Source organism: Sciurus carolinensis, chromosome 2 (assembly GCF_902686445.1).
Source record: "Sciurus carolinensis chromosome 2, mSciCar1.2, whole genome shotgun sequence".
In the NCBI taxonomy this organism is placed as follows: domain Eukaryota; kingdom Metazoa; phylum Chordata; class Mammalia; order Rodentia; family Sciuridae; genus Sciurus; species Sciurus carolinensis.
The window spans coordinates 93,769,711-93,784,533 of NC_062214.1; the positions used below are offsets into that span (position 1 = coordinate 93,769,711).

At 38.5% G+C, this 14,823-nt stretch overlaps 1 protein-coding gene across 1 annotated transcript in view; it reads left to right on the forward strand.

The window, feature by feature from the left end:
• Positions 1-14,823, forward strand: part of Rora (RAR related orphan receptor A) — a 672,656-nt gene that overhangs the window by 494,896 nt on the left and 162,937 nt on the right. Inside the window, exon 2 of the mRNA XM_047541652.1 lies at positions 8,099-8,128. Coding sequence (XP_047397608.1) covers positions 8,099-8,128 — 30 coding nt within the window. The remainder of the gene's footprint in view (positions 1-8,098; positions 8,129-14,823) is intronic.

A 14,823-nucleotide genomic window follows, 5' to 3' on the forward strand; every position in this document is an offset into this window, starting at 1 on the left:
TTGTCAGAAATTCTGTAATCAGAAGAGGGAAGAGGTTATAAACAGTAATGATTTATGATTTAATATTGATGCATTCATCTGTTTTTTATCTTTCTTCAAAATGGTAATAATGTTAACATTTTACAAAATAACTTATGTACCCATAGTATCCAATATATTCTGGAATAATTGAAGTTGCCTCTCTCCGTCTAAATCTTTGTTTACTATCTCCTTGTATCTTGGGACTTTTACTCTTTATCTGTTCTGACAGTAGAACTCATTTCCTCCAAATTTAGAACTAATTTCCATCTTTTCCAGTTCGGCAGATTCCTTCTCTTTCCTAGGTGATTCAGACATGAGTGAACTTATGAAATTGTTTCTTCCTGTGTCCTGACTAGTGATACCCTTGGTCTGTCCATGCTTCTGCCATAAATAGCAGGTTTTTATTTGGAGGTGCAAACCAGGAAGAATTTCTTCCATCTTTACCTGTCCTGACTTGGCATGCTGACCAGGATTCTTGCCTTATGAGATATGATTTAGGTTTTCTATAATAGCATAATATGTGTAAAATATCCAGAGAGTCTGACTTGCTTTGGGGTCAGAAACTCCATAACCTTTGGGTCATCCTTATCCAATCAGTCCTGCTAACTTTGACTTTGGGCATTGCAGCAATAACCATATGTTTATAGAACGTAGATGAGTCTCCTATAGACAGTTCAAGTCAGTACCTACCTCTATTAGTGCAAAGGTAAACAGTTTCAGTGGATTTCAGAGGGACATAAAATAAAGCATTTTCTGGAAAAGCATGGTAAAAGTTGCTGATTTGCCCTGAATCTAATCATTCACTTAGAAGATAAAACTACTCAGTTCCAAAAGGTGAAGCTGAATGTGTTGATAGTTATCAGTTCACATCTCTACCTCGAGCTCCAAGATCAAATCAACCAAGTAATAGCTAATGGGTAGTTCCATTTTCAGTATACAGACTCAATAAAAGGAAATCAATTTGAAAGAATAAGGATTTTTAGGATCCTTACTGTGTGTTAGTACTAATCATGCATTTGGCACCAGTAGGAGAAATTACCCTCCTTAGGTATGAACTTTTCATAATGCATTGCATAGTTATCTCTAAGAGGAAAGATGAATGTTTTCCAAATAAGTTTAGTCTCAAGATTTCCTCTGCAGATAGACTGATGATCTCTTTTTGTTGCCTTTTCTGGAAGACCTGAAATGAGGTTTTGTCCTTGGAACTGTTTTGTCAAGGATAAAGGACCTAAAAGAAGACAAACCTCTGGTCTCCCTGTCCAAAATTAAAAGATATTTCTAGGTACAAATGTCAGGAAATATGATCTAAAGATGGAGATCAATCACACACAATTTTTTTTAATTAAAAGAACAAAAAATTCTTATTCCATTCTCATAACCATTTTTCAAACTAAAAGGGAATTTTTTCATGGAGTCAAAAGCACCTTGGTTGGTAAAAGAACTGAAATATTATTACTGAAACAGCCCAAACTAGGCTCAACTGTAACATAAAAGAAACTTCACAGTAAAGTATTATTAATGTTCATAATTAGTATTTCTAAATGATTTTTAAAGGCTTTTTATGTAATTACAAAATGTTTGATTGTCGTAACATTGCTAATGCTTTTGATGCCTTCTGCATGTTGTCCTTGGTCCCTGCAACCCTGGCACATAATTTATTTCTCTTTTGAGTGAACTCTAAGCATTAGTGTCCATTAAGAATTTTTGAAACAAAGTCCAGAGATTACTTGGAGCACTTTCAGTAATATGTACTGATTATCATTAATGGTTCTTTTGTCCTAGACAAGGACATTGTTTTGTAACATCATTTTGTTTGGCAAGGCCCTATGGGCTGTATTCCTCGCTCGCCTCCTGCATGGACTTTCTCCTTGACTATGTGTGGAATGGAGCAAGCTCATCGGACAACTCAGGATTGAGGAGGAGGGAACATAGGGCCAGCACAAAGTGTGAGCATTTTCCTTATGAAGCAATTGTTGGCCATTCAAGAAAAAAAAAAAAAAAAAAGAAACCTAAATGCTCAGCCTTGCTTCTTAGCTAGTGTTCATCCGCTGCGCATAAACTGCTGTTTTGACAGGGAGCTCCTTACAACGATGAAATCAAGAAGTAAGGAGAAGCACAGGGGGCCCAGGAGACCGTGACATTTGCCCTGTGCCTGCTGATATGGCAGGGAGGAGGTTAAGTGTTCCAAGTTTTATTTTAAATTTTTTCCCTGAGCCCTCAAACCTAATTTCCCAGATTATCCACCTATTTAACAACAGTGCCCTAATGGTTATGTCTGTGTTTGCCCAAGGGATATATCTGTTTATCTAACAGGGATTATATTCACAAAGCATATGCAGTTAGAAATGTCTTAGAAGGAAAGAAGCACTATACCCTGGGCCCCACATGAATCATCTAAAGTCTTACCATAAACCTAGCACTTAGAATGGGATCCCTACACCCCGCCAGCTCCTTATTTTTCAGTTGTAGGGATCCATCCCAGGATCTCATGCATGCTAGGCAAGTGCTATATCACTGCATTTCATCCCCAGCCCTCTTCTCCTTTTGTGAATAAAGACACATTAAGCCATTTGCCCAAGATCTCACAGCTTCAGTAATGGGCATGTTTTGTAACTCAGGCATATTGTGAGAAATGAAAATAATTCTTGTGAAGATCTTCAGATTTAGAGTTGTCCTTTTCTAGAAATTAAGCAATCAATGTGCAAGGTAAGTGTAGCATCATGAGTTGGGTCAACTGAGACTGAATTATCCCCAAGTATCTCTCTTTCTTCCTTCCATATTCATCTGAAAGATAGCAATATTGACATATTTGAAAAAGATAAAGAAAAAAAGAACCTCTTTGCTACATTTTAGGTATGCTTGTTTGTTTTGCTACAAGCACAGAACTTATCCATGTTTGTTTTATCTCTACCTCAACAGTCATTATCTCATTGCAAAAGAGGACAAGAGAAGGCACAAGGCTGTATGTGGACAAGGTGGCAGAGGAGCATCTTTGTAGCTAGTGACTTGTCCAGAATGCAAGGTCTCCGGAAATGCTAGCTCAGGAATTGGGGAGGAGGAAAGATGCCTTCTCTTACCAAGAAAAAAAAAGAAAAAGGTTAAAATTAACTTGGGATCTAGACAATTGCTAGAAACCAAGAGAAAATAAGAAGTCCATCAAGGAAGTTAATTGGTCCAAGATTTGGCACTGATTGGAAATATGAGATTACATTCCTAAAGTGCTCTTTCTTGGGATGACTATAACTCTGAAACTTTTCCCTACTGATAAGCGTGACAGTGACAAATCTGTGGTATTTTCATGACATTTCCTTTACTTTGCTTTGAAGCATGGTTGGTGCAATGGAGTCAGGCAATCTTGCTATATTAGAAGTCCTGCTTTACTTTGGGTGGAGTATTTGTGGAGTTTTTTTTTTTTTTTTTTTTTTTCCTCCCTCTCTCTTTCTTATTTTTAGTGATTTTAATTGGCAATCTAAAATTATTGTCATATTGTAAAGTGCTTTAAAACATACCTGGAAATGCCTCTGGTATGGTGTGTGGGATGTGTGTGTGTGTGTGTGTGTGTGTGTGTGTGTGTGAGAGAGAGAGAGAGAGAGAGAGAGAGAGAGAGAGAGAGAAAGAGAGAGAGAGAGAGAGATAATAAGGCATCTGGCAACTTCATCAAAACATACCATTTTTCTCCAGTCCAGATCATTTTAAGAGATTCCCCCAGAGAAGTGTATCTCTTACTTACATAATCTATTGTGAGCACTGCCTTCTTTGGTTTTTTAAGGCAAGAAGAAAAATTTTCAGGGGGTTACCTTTGATTATGATCTACCTCAGATTTTTTTTTTTTTTATAGTGAGAGAGAGAGAGAGATCTGGCAGCCTGTTGGTTTAGAAAGAAGTAGTTGGTTTGATAGTTTAAAAGGAAAGCAAGAGCTATTGATCAATGAACTAGAAGGGAAATTTAAAAACCTTCAACTTTCAATTCAACTACCTCATTCTACAGATGAGAAGACGAAGGCCCAGAGAAGTTAAATGATTTTCCCAATTCATTCATTGGGTTCATTTGGGGCTGGGGAAGGGGGTGTTTTGTGTTTAGAAACTTGGGTCCTCCCCATCACTCACCACAACTCTATGAAGTTGCTTTCTCTGTAGAGAGCATTACTCTGCTCTGGCCTGTTTGTGAATCTCTGAGGAAGGATCTTGGTGTTCTTCCCAGTCATTTGGAAGTGAATCAAAACCTTCACAACAGCCAGGCTTGGTTCTACACCCTTTGATGGTGGTGATCAATGTCCTTTGTCCTCACTGATCAGCAACCCCCCTGGACTGTGCAGAGCACAGAATCAAAATGGAGCTCAGGGTCTAGAATAGAATACACTTACCTTTTGGAACTTGGTTCTCTATCTCAGCTCTTTTCCATCAAAAGTGAAGGCATTTTCTAGTCACTAGGTCTGATAACCACATACTTGGGCATGAATCAGTGTGAAACCCAGGGACACTATGAGACGTGAAGGCATGGCTCTTAGGAGCATGTGATAATTCAATTTTGTTAAAATAATACTGTGCAAATTGCTCACCCTTTACCAAAGTCAATAATTAACATTTTTATTCACATTTCCCGGGTTGTAAAGCTCTTATTTCACTTTTTCACAATAGTATTTTAAGTATTATGATGATTATATCTAATTTTAAAGACCAAGAGATTCAGGTGCAGAAAAGTTAAGCACCTTGTCCAAGGTGGGCTATGTGTGCAAACTCAGGTCAGCTTGCCTTCAAATCCAGTTCTCTTATAAGCTGCCTTTAAAGAATGTATGCTTTTCTTTTCCTGAGTAGAATATTAGAGGTATTTGCCTCCTTAATAGTCATTGTGATTTGTCCTTAGGAAACTTAATTCTCCAAGAATCTCTTGGTTCAGAGCTCCTGCTCCTGCTGCTGCTGGTTGTATTAGGCTTAGATAAGGTATTTTTCTGAAGGTCTTTCCTCCTCCACTTAAGGGAAAAAATTCACAATGTATGACTTCTGTGATCTGGCTGAGGATAAACTCTCTTCCTGGTGAGAAAGACAGGAATTTTGAAACCTCCAGAAAATAGGAAGAGAAAGAAAAGAGAACTCATTCCCTCTCTCCCACCACAAAAGAGTGAGAAAACGGCTGCCGATAGCAAAGCAAGGTACACAAGTCAGCTGTGAATGAGACCAGGGAGACAGGGGTAGGTAATTCAGGTAGCTGGATTTCTAGTAGAATGTTCTCTTTCTTCTAGAATATTCTGGAATCTTCTCAAATCAACTCAGCCTCTCTTCTAGTTGGAGGGACTGTGGTTTCTACAAGTTTGTATCAGTATCTGTTTGAGTACATCTTTCACCCAAGCCCATGATGAGGCTTCCTGGTTTAGATAAGGCTGAGGACAGGCCCCTGTAGTTTTTAAAGTATTTATAGAACTGGCAACAGAGAGGTATGCTCCAGGGAGTAATTCTCATAAGTATGTACTTTTTTGAAAGATAATATCTACAAATACATTATACAAAATACAGTATATTTTAAAGACTTGCAAAGACTGGCTTCCCATCCAGTATTTACTTCTACAGAGAAACTTTTTATTACACTAATTAAACTTCCCTGAACGTCAGTTTCCCCATCCGTGAAATAAAAAGGATATTTTCATTTATTTTTTCTTTCTTTTTTTTCTGAACTTCTATGGAGTCATTTAATATAAAGTACAAGAACTTCAATGGAAAAAAGAGGGAAAAAAATTCAAGGCATTAGAACAATCATGATTATTTTTCAAGGGAGAACAAAGGGAGGACCAATGTATTTTCTGATTATTAAATTTATCTTTTGTGTGTTTACACTGTTTTAGTTTGTTCACTTACTCTAGGGAAATAGAACTCTGTCTTCAAAATGGCTACTAAGTAAAATATTTATATAATACAGTCCCATCTCCATAATTAGGAGTTGAAATGTAACTTTTAAAAAATAGTGGTTTCACAAGAGGGGTGTGTCTTTAAGCTTTTCTTCATGAAAAATGTTCATATTAATTGTTTAGTGTATCTTTATTTTATACAATAAATATAACTTACATTATATTTGTACAGGTTAGGACTGTCACATAATATATAGGTTGCCTAGGAAATTTCGAATTTAAGATAAACAACTTAATATCTGAAATTTAAGTTTAACTGAAATCCGTATTTTATCTGCTAAGTCAGGCAACCCCATAAATACAAACCTCACATTACTTATATCGGTCATTAACTGAGAGTTCAACAAAACTAAGGAGCCCAGGGCTGGCACTGTTGCTGAAGTTACACTTTCTCCTGGAGATATGGGAAGTTTTAGTTCTATGCCTGCTACCATGCCCTCCAGGATAAGGCAGCTTTCCTGGAAAGAATCTCAAAATCTATTATCAGTGTAATCATCATGAAAATATTTGATGAGAACACTGTCTCACGCTGTATAATAAATTTAAGTAGAAAAGTCAAAGCAGTGGTATTTTCATCAGGCCTTTGGATGTCAGGAGAAAATAGTTCCACACTCAGCGAATATAGATAGGTCTGTTTTGGGCTGTGTTAAATCCAATTGTGTGGAGGTTTTGAATAATCAGGAGTGACAGCCTAAGCACTTTCTCTTCAAAGTGATTTTACAGAAAGCTCCATTTCCTAAGGAAAGTACACACAGGGTTCTCATAGTGCTGAAATGCACTAATGTATCAATTTATTGGTGCTGGTATCATAAGCTAGAGTTGCAAACTGTATTCAGATTTTTAACTTTACTCACTGTTGTTCTTGGGGGAGGTGGCCTTCCCATGATAAATGTTACTTCAAAAAATTCTAGAACACTTTCATGGTTCCCATCTGAGAGAGCCTCCAAAGATCTTCGCAGAAGGTTCTAACTTCACTTTACAAAGCCAACTCAAACATGATGAAAAACAATATAGTTTTCCTCAATAAAAAGGGGGGAAAAGAATTTGAGTTGGGCTATGTAATTTCAGCTTCCCTAAATAAGGTCTTTGGAAAATTGTGGGGGGAGCAAGTGTGTGATTTTGGTCTTGGCGCACAACTTTGGAATTAACTTTTTTTCTTAATGTCTACCGAGGATTTTTCATAACAGATTTCTTCCCTGTACGACATGTTCCATAGTTAAGTAATAGGTCTGATGTGGATGCCAAATTTTTCAACAACTTTTACTTTCCAAAGGAGGGTTAAATAGTTCTCCTAATAACTTGAAAGAAAAAAAAATTCAAGGTTTACCACAGTTCTTAGTCACAGGCTCAATGTTTTCAACAGTTTTATTACTTTGAGCCTATTTAGTCTTGAGAATATCTCCCAAGAAGAATGGAGCATAAGATGAGTTCAAGATGTAGTATTTCTGAACTGGAAATAGGATTGTTTGTATTGAAGCATACATCCCTGCTATCTTTATCAGCTCTTACGTGCCAACTATTGCTTAGTTCCACTCCTCGCCCGCCATCTGCCAATCATCTTGGAAACATCAAAGGTGCTGATTCATGAATCCTTCATATTTCCATGTAGTTATGTTCCATACATTTTGCTGCCATTTGCAGAGAGGAAGCACTCATTCCCCACATGACCTTAATGAGTATGGACACATAGGTACATTTTGTGGAAGAATTTTTCCCTCACCATTAAAAGTTATGCTTCATGTGAGCAAGAAGAGTCATTTTCATTAAAAAGTAAACACAAAATCAATGGCCATACCAAATTAATGGCTCCATTGCTCAGCTTGCTCTTGTCTGAGTAGGTTGGTGTTATTCTCTTGCATCTTAAATGTCTCCCTTAAATCTCTGCCTCTAAATGTGATCATCTCCCCGATGTATAAAAAAGAAACAAGAACTTTCTCTCATCCTGTTTCACCCTGTTCCATTACTGTCTGTCCATGCTGCTTCTTAAACACTTAGGCCAATGGGTGATACTCACAGTCTGTCATTTTCATTTGCATGGTTTTGGATAGGTCTGGTGACAGTGCCATGCATTGCCATCTGACCAAAATGGTGTTCCTGAGCACACCCTGGAATGATGTACAATCAGTGGAGCTCAGAGAGGACATTTTCTTACCTTTGTCATTGTTTCTTCTCTTCCAGGTATCTCAGTAACAAAGAAGACACATACATGTAAGTAATGCATTTATTTTTTTGTCCAAAGTTTTCTGAAGAGTTGGAATTCGCATATGTCTGGCTGCTGTGACCCTTCGATAAACTAATGTTCCAGCTGTGATCCATGGTCAACAGAGGTCATATTTTCAACCTGTAGTGGTCGGAAGTGGTACATCTCCACCTGTTTGTACTGAGTGTGTGTTGAAGAGAGAGGCTAGACATATTCTGCTGAATACTAGTGTTTCAAGCCATGAATCATTAGAAAAATCATGAAATCTAGCCAGGAGGATCAATCACTTACTGATCACCCTCCCTCTGGATCCTTCTTAGAAGAGTTGGTATGTTTCTAGGAAACATCACCTTGATTTCTTTTAAACTTTGGTCTCCTTTTCCTCTCCACTAGTTCACAAACTAGGCTGTTTTGTTCTTATGTGTGTGGAGCAGAGATATTGACTGGGAATAGAGGTGCTGTGGCTCGACCATGGGCATGACCTACGAGGGCCCTGGTAAATGGCATCGGTAGTTTGATGTGGAAATGTGTGCTGGATTTATGCTCTGTATTCATCCCACTTCTCAGGTTCAACTGCTTTCATCAGTTGCCTTCATTCAAACTACACCCTAAGTTTACAAATTCACGTCAATGTAAGGTGTTGTGATTTGCAATCTGAGCAATAATGTTTGTGCCTTGAACCTCAGGAGGAAATCATATGTCATTGACACAGCCAGTCAACTTTCACTGCACTGGACCAGCATATCATTCAGGCTTTGAATTAATGGTGTCATTAGAATTTGATGACTATTTTAGACCACAGATCCGTGCTACCTATGAGATGTGTTTGGGCATCTTTTTAAGGCAAGCAGTGGAGCTATTTTGGCACAATATAGGAATGACAAGGATATATCCCCAAATTTTTCTTAATTATACTTCTTAAATTTTTTTATTTCATGTGCTCATATTTGGGGAAAAAAAATCTGTATAACATCAAAGTAGTTCAGCTTGTGCCTCAGTTCATTCTTGAAATCTGCTCTTGGGTTTGTCTGTCTGTCTATCTGTATTTGTAGAGAACAAAAATGCAAAAAAAAAAGAAAAAAAGAAAAAAAAAGAAAAAAGCATCAAATTCAATGAGAAGTTGCCTGCCTCCTAGGTCCCAGTCCTGCAGTCCCTCCACGTGGCTCTCTCATGGGCTCCCACGGAATGCTTGTTTGAGGAACAATGAAAGGTCCGCCCCATACTGGACACGTGATCAGGATGGCACCTTCATCTCTCAAAGCACGTTTCAGTTGGCTGTCCCTCCATCAGGATAGTCTGTGACCCTTAGCTTTTTGGGGGTTGTTTTGTCGTTGTTCTTGTTGTTCTTGCTGTTGTCGGTGCATAATTGAGCTCATGATGACTGAGAGATTGACAGTGCAGGAGACTGAAGTCCTCTGTATATCCGCAGGGCAGGCATGGTACAGAGCGCTTCCTTGCACAGCCTTGCCCATGAGCTCGTCCCTGGCCTGGAGGGACCCACTCTAGAGGTGGTAAGTAATTCAGTCTTTCTGCTAGCTCAGTCCTGGGCCTCTCCCAAATAGGGGCTGCTGATTGTGCCTACTGTTTATGGTGGTTTGGGGTATGGACTCCTAGCCACCTAGCAATCAATATCCAGAAAGCTACTGACTATTTGCAATATCGTTTGGCTTTTAGAGAAGTGGACAAAAACACTAGTTTAACTCCACTGAACATGAAGCATATACTGTAACTCATAAGATAACATGAGTAAGAGACCATAGGAATTACTAATGTACGGACGATCCATCTGTAAAGACATTCAAGGAATTGTCATCCTGAAAATAATTTCATTGACCTGCTGTAGATAGAATAACAACCTGTGGTTAAGTAGAACTCATGGAAGATTTAGGTGACAGCATGAGAACGGCAGCTAGTGAGGAAAAATTGATATTCCAATAATAGGCAATGTAACCAAGTGGGCCTTTTGACAAAGGCTTAAAGAACTTCCATCAGCTAAATCTGCTTTAACATAAAATCAAGATATAGCCAGAGTGGGTGGACTTTAAGTGTTTTTCTAACATCAAAAATCAGTAGGAAAATGTTTAGTCATTAAACAGAAAGTTAATCTAGAAAGACTTAAAGCTCCTTTATATGGTTGAGAGAGAGGTTTAGTTCAGAAATTTTTTTGTTTAAATATATTTACCTTTGTGATTTGGGGGAGAAGGCCCAGAATAAAACCACCCAATGGCGAGTTGCAAAGGATAGCACCTGCATAGACATTGACCCAGAACCTTGCACACGTCAAGGAGAAATTGAATTGTCCTAGTGCAGCACTGTGAAAGTCCCCCGTGCCTCTGAAACGTGGAGATTGTTTTTGTCACCCAACTCAGCAGACATCCCATCATATTTCTGATCTTAGCATCTCTACAGGGTCCCAACCTTATGAGGAGGAATAAAATCAATCAGTTCTTTCTCTAATAACAGTCACCCAAATGATTTCTTCTTTAGCATCTGTCGGATTTTTCTTGAAAACTGAACTGCCCTAACTTGCCTATAAGTTTTTTTAAGATATGAAATTCCAGCTCCTCTTAAATCATCTTGACATCTGTTCTTCAAGAAGTTTCACTATCACTGAAGTGTATGAATTCATTTTTGTACTGTCTCAAAATTTCCATTTTTAGCCAAGGTTCTGGAAACCTTGGTCAAGACTTGACTACATAATCATTGACAGCTGAAGTCTCCCCACATTAGTGAGTTCAATTTGAGTTTCCTAAGTGCCCTCACAGAAAGATTGTTCAACTTACAAATTAATGTGTACAATTGCAGAATATATTATCAGACCAGCATGTCAGCTCACAGGCCCCCCAGTGAGAGATGCAAGAACTACGAAATGAACCTGAATAGTTGTAACACGTGGTAATATTTTAGGCCACACTGCTATCTGGAAATACAGATATTGCTTATTAAAAAAAAATTTTGGGGGGGTGAGTTGAGCCATAAACTCCCATGAGAGGACATTTGATTGTTAGCTTCAGAAATATCCATGAACATAGTCCTGGGAGTACTCAGGTTCACCTGAGTTCCTAAGAAGGCTGCCTTAAGTGTTTGAACTTCAGTTGGCTGGTGAGAGAAGACAGGCTTTAGAGCTTTCAGGACAAGATCATCATGCCCAAATTGGTCAAGGAATTCTTATATTTGTGATGTTTTTCAATTGTTGATAGCAAATGTTGCTATTGGTTTTTGGTGTGCGAACATGAAAGAGAGTTTGTACTTGTGGGACAGGGACATATTAGATCAATTTTACACTGTGGTGTGGAATTTCAATTTAATTTTCATGGTGATTATATAGCACATGGATTTGGTTGGACACTTGCAAGATTGCTTTTGCTTTGGTGTTTCACAAGTTTGTTCTGGTCTCCTTCCTGATGAAATAGTACTGTGTGGATAAATATCTTTTTCTTGGAATCAACTGATGTTTTGGTTTGTATTATTTGCCAAGGACAACTGGCCATTCACTCCTGACTTCTTAATCTAATTCTACTTGGATAGTTTCACATTTACTAAAATGTTTCAAGAGGACAAATATGAAGATGAAAAAATACAACAGAACATCTTAGCTATTTCCTGCTACTGGGAAGTTCAGCATCATAGTCATAACCTTAAGGAATATATAAGACAGCCACCACAAAACAGGCCAGAGGACACCTGGGAGGCCCCCAGATTATCCCAAGGACATCTGATCACTGCCACTTCCTCCCGTTGTTTTTTTTTTTCTTTATTTTATTTATTTATTTATATGTGGTGCTGAGAATCGAACCCAGTGCCTCACACATGCTAGGCGAGTGCTCTACCACTGAGCCACAACCCCAGCCCCCTTCCTCCTGTTTTGAGCCTTGTTTATATTTCTTATTGCTCTGGTCCAACCCTGCATCGCCTCCTGCATTCACACTTCAGGATGGTCAAATGATTAAAAAAAAAAAAAAAAAAAAGTTCAGGTTACTCAGTGGTAAGCAATCAAGAAAATGTGTTAGTTTGAATTTTCCTCCCAGAATACAAAAATTGCTTCCGAACCTTCTAAACTGTTTTAATTTTAACATAAATAACCATTAAAAGGTAACAGTACATTCTCAAATGTTTGGTTGCAGCAAGCTAACACCTCAAATATATAAAATTACAGTACTATTATTTATAATGGTTTTAGTTCCCAATAGTAAATATATTGTAGCACAAACCTGAATATTTCTTTCAGAGTAATCTTTTGCCTCCATAAAAACGTGTTTATTGCAATCATTTAAAGTGGAATAGGTTAATGTATTCACTTTTCACCCCCAGAGACTTGGCTTTGAATTTGACTTAGAGAAAATTAGTTTTGAGGCCTCAACCTCCTCTCCTTAGGCATTTGTTGATACCACAAAATGAACCCAACAATTTGTCACAATTGTTGCCATTTACTCAGGAGAACCAGGAACTAGAATAACCTTATTTTATCGTTTTCTTTTCCTTTCCTTGAGGCCATTCTTTTTGATTGTAGACTCTTAGCAACCTCAAACTTGAGGCTTACCCACATAATTTTCACAGTCCAGGAAAGTGCAGAAACCTTCCTTGGCATAGCTAACTGAGGTGCTTTGGTGATATAGTTAATAGGTTGCCGTGACAACCCATGTGACTCACAGTGTGACTCACAGCAATTATAATTTCAGTTGCTGGCACAGTGTTTCCTTAGGATAGACATGAGAAGAAGTCATACCAAAGTTCTTTTAGTAGGCCTTTATCCAGATCCTGTCTATCCATTGACAAGTAGTCAGGAAAAGGGATAATCTAGTGCTCACGAAATGTCTGGAAGACTATTGCTAAGTTCACTAAGCCTACTGGCCATCCCAGACGTCAAGCTGGCTGACAGTGGGGCATAACCAGAATATAGGTGATGGATCTTACAGAGCTCCTTAATGGACAGTCATTTACTGAGGACCTGCTATGTGCTGGCAGATGCTTTACCCATAAGGACTTTACAAACTAGTTGAGGGAAGGGACTGGGGGTGGGAGAGACAGGGAGGGTATGGACACATAATCACAGAAAACAGCTGAAAGCACCAATGGCAAGTGTACCAGTTCCCAAAGATTCAGCTGATAATTGGAACGTATGCTAAACTGGAAGTATGGGAGGGAAAAGAATTAAGGAGAAAATCCAGGATACTGATGCTGTGATCCAAGCAACCGTAGCAGTGACGTGAAAGATAAAGACTCAGCCCTAGGTCCTAAAAGAAAAAAATCCCTGCTGCTTATTCCCACTCATGCCAACCCAGATTAACACCTGATCAGTTCCTTCAAGGTCAGCTGATCTGAAGAAGTAAAAACCCCTTTGGAGTATCTAGAACTGATTGCCTTTAGAGTCAGCCTATGCACTACAGTCAAGCTCTCCTAAGCTTAACAGGAGTTCTCTGTCTCATCAGATTAGAGTAAATGGACTGCGCTTGGCCCTGCCAGTTGTTCCAAGGTAGAAGATTTTCATAGTCTTAAAAATAGTTTAGGTAAGGATCTGTGAACTCCACTGAAAAGCTGAATATTTAACTCAGTGCTTCCATCAAAGCATCCAGCCAATTCAAGTGTGCTTGGTTAATAGACTCCACATTCATGACCTGAGTCTGGACCCAAAGTATTTGTGTTCCTGTTTCATTACATAGGCTCAAAAGAGTGTGTTGAGATAGGATTGATTAAAATCCATGGCGACCACTAGGGAGGAAACAAAAATGTCTAGTCTACCAGGTACTGATGTGTAGAGGTATGACATATTTAATAAACCCTTAGACATTGTGGAGTTGTATTTTAAAGAAGGGCCACACGTCTATTACAGAAATTTACATTACTTCTAGTTCAATAATGACAATTCTAATGCAGAATTACCTGTAGTTGTAGCAGCAGCAGCAGAAAATGACACCTGCTAAGCAATTCTAAAGGCATGTGTTTCGTGCTTTACATCATTATCTCACTTAATCTCCTCATAAGTTCCATGAGCTTTGTACTACTTGCACCACATTTTAGATAAGAAAACTAATCTGAGGAATGAGTAACTTAGCTCAAAGAAGTGAAAAAACCTGTCAGCTCACCCAGGCGGTCATGGGTAGAGCTTAGACTCAAAACAGAATAGATTGCCTCCTCGTGTGTAAGAGTCACACTGTTATCTCCAGTATCAACATTAGCTAATACTTTGGGACACTTAATGCTAGGCACTTTTCTGAAGCACTCTGTAAGTGTTCATCTATTTATTTACCACAACTTTGGGAGGTAGATATTGTTACTGTACCCACTCTTCAGGAGGAGACTGAGGCTCAGGGTCCTACAACTAGCTAGCATGTGATGAAGCCAGGATTTAAAGGCCATTCACAGAGCTGAATTGCTTCTAAAATGAAGACCTTCATTCTAAAGTATAGAAAAAAATTGCAACATAGTCATTCCTACCACTGATTGAGGTTTTCTTTTACATTACAACTATTTTACCTGTATGGGCTCCTAAGTGTGAAGAATCAACTGATTATACAAAAGAGGAAAATGTTAGTTATTCCCACTACACGAAAAAATTTCATCTAGCCATGCTGGTGTGAGAGAAATTACACAGCCTTCCCTCTTTAAAATGATCATTACTTATCCTCTTAACACTCTAAGCCATCAGAGAATTGGCATCTACTTAATGACACTGTTCCTACAACACAACTGATTCCACAATGAA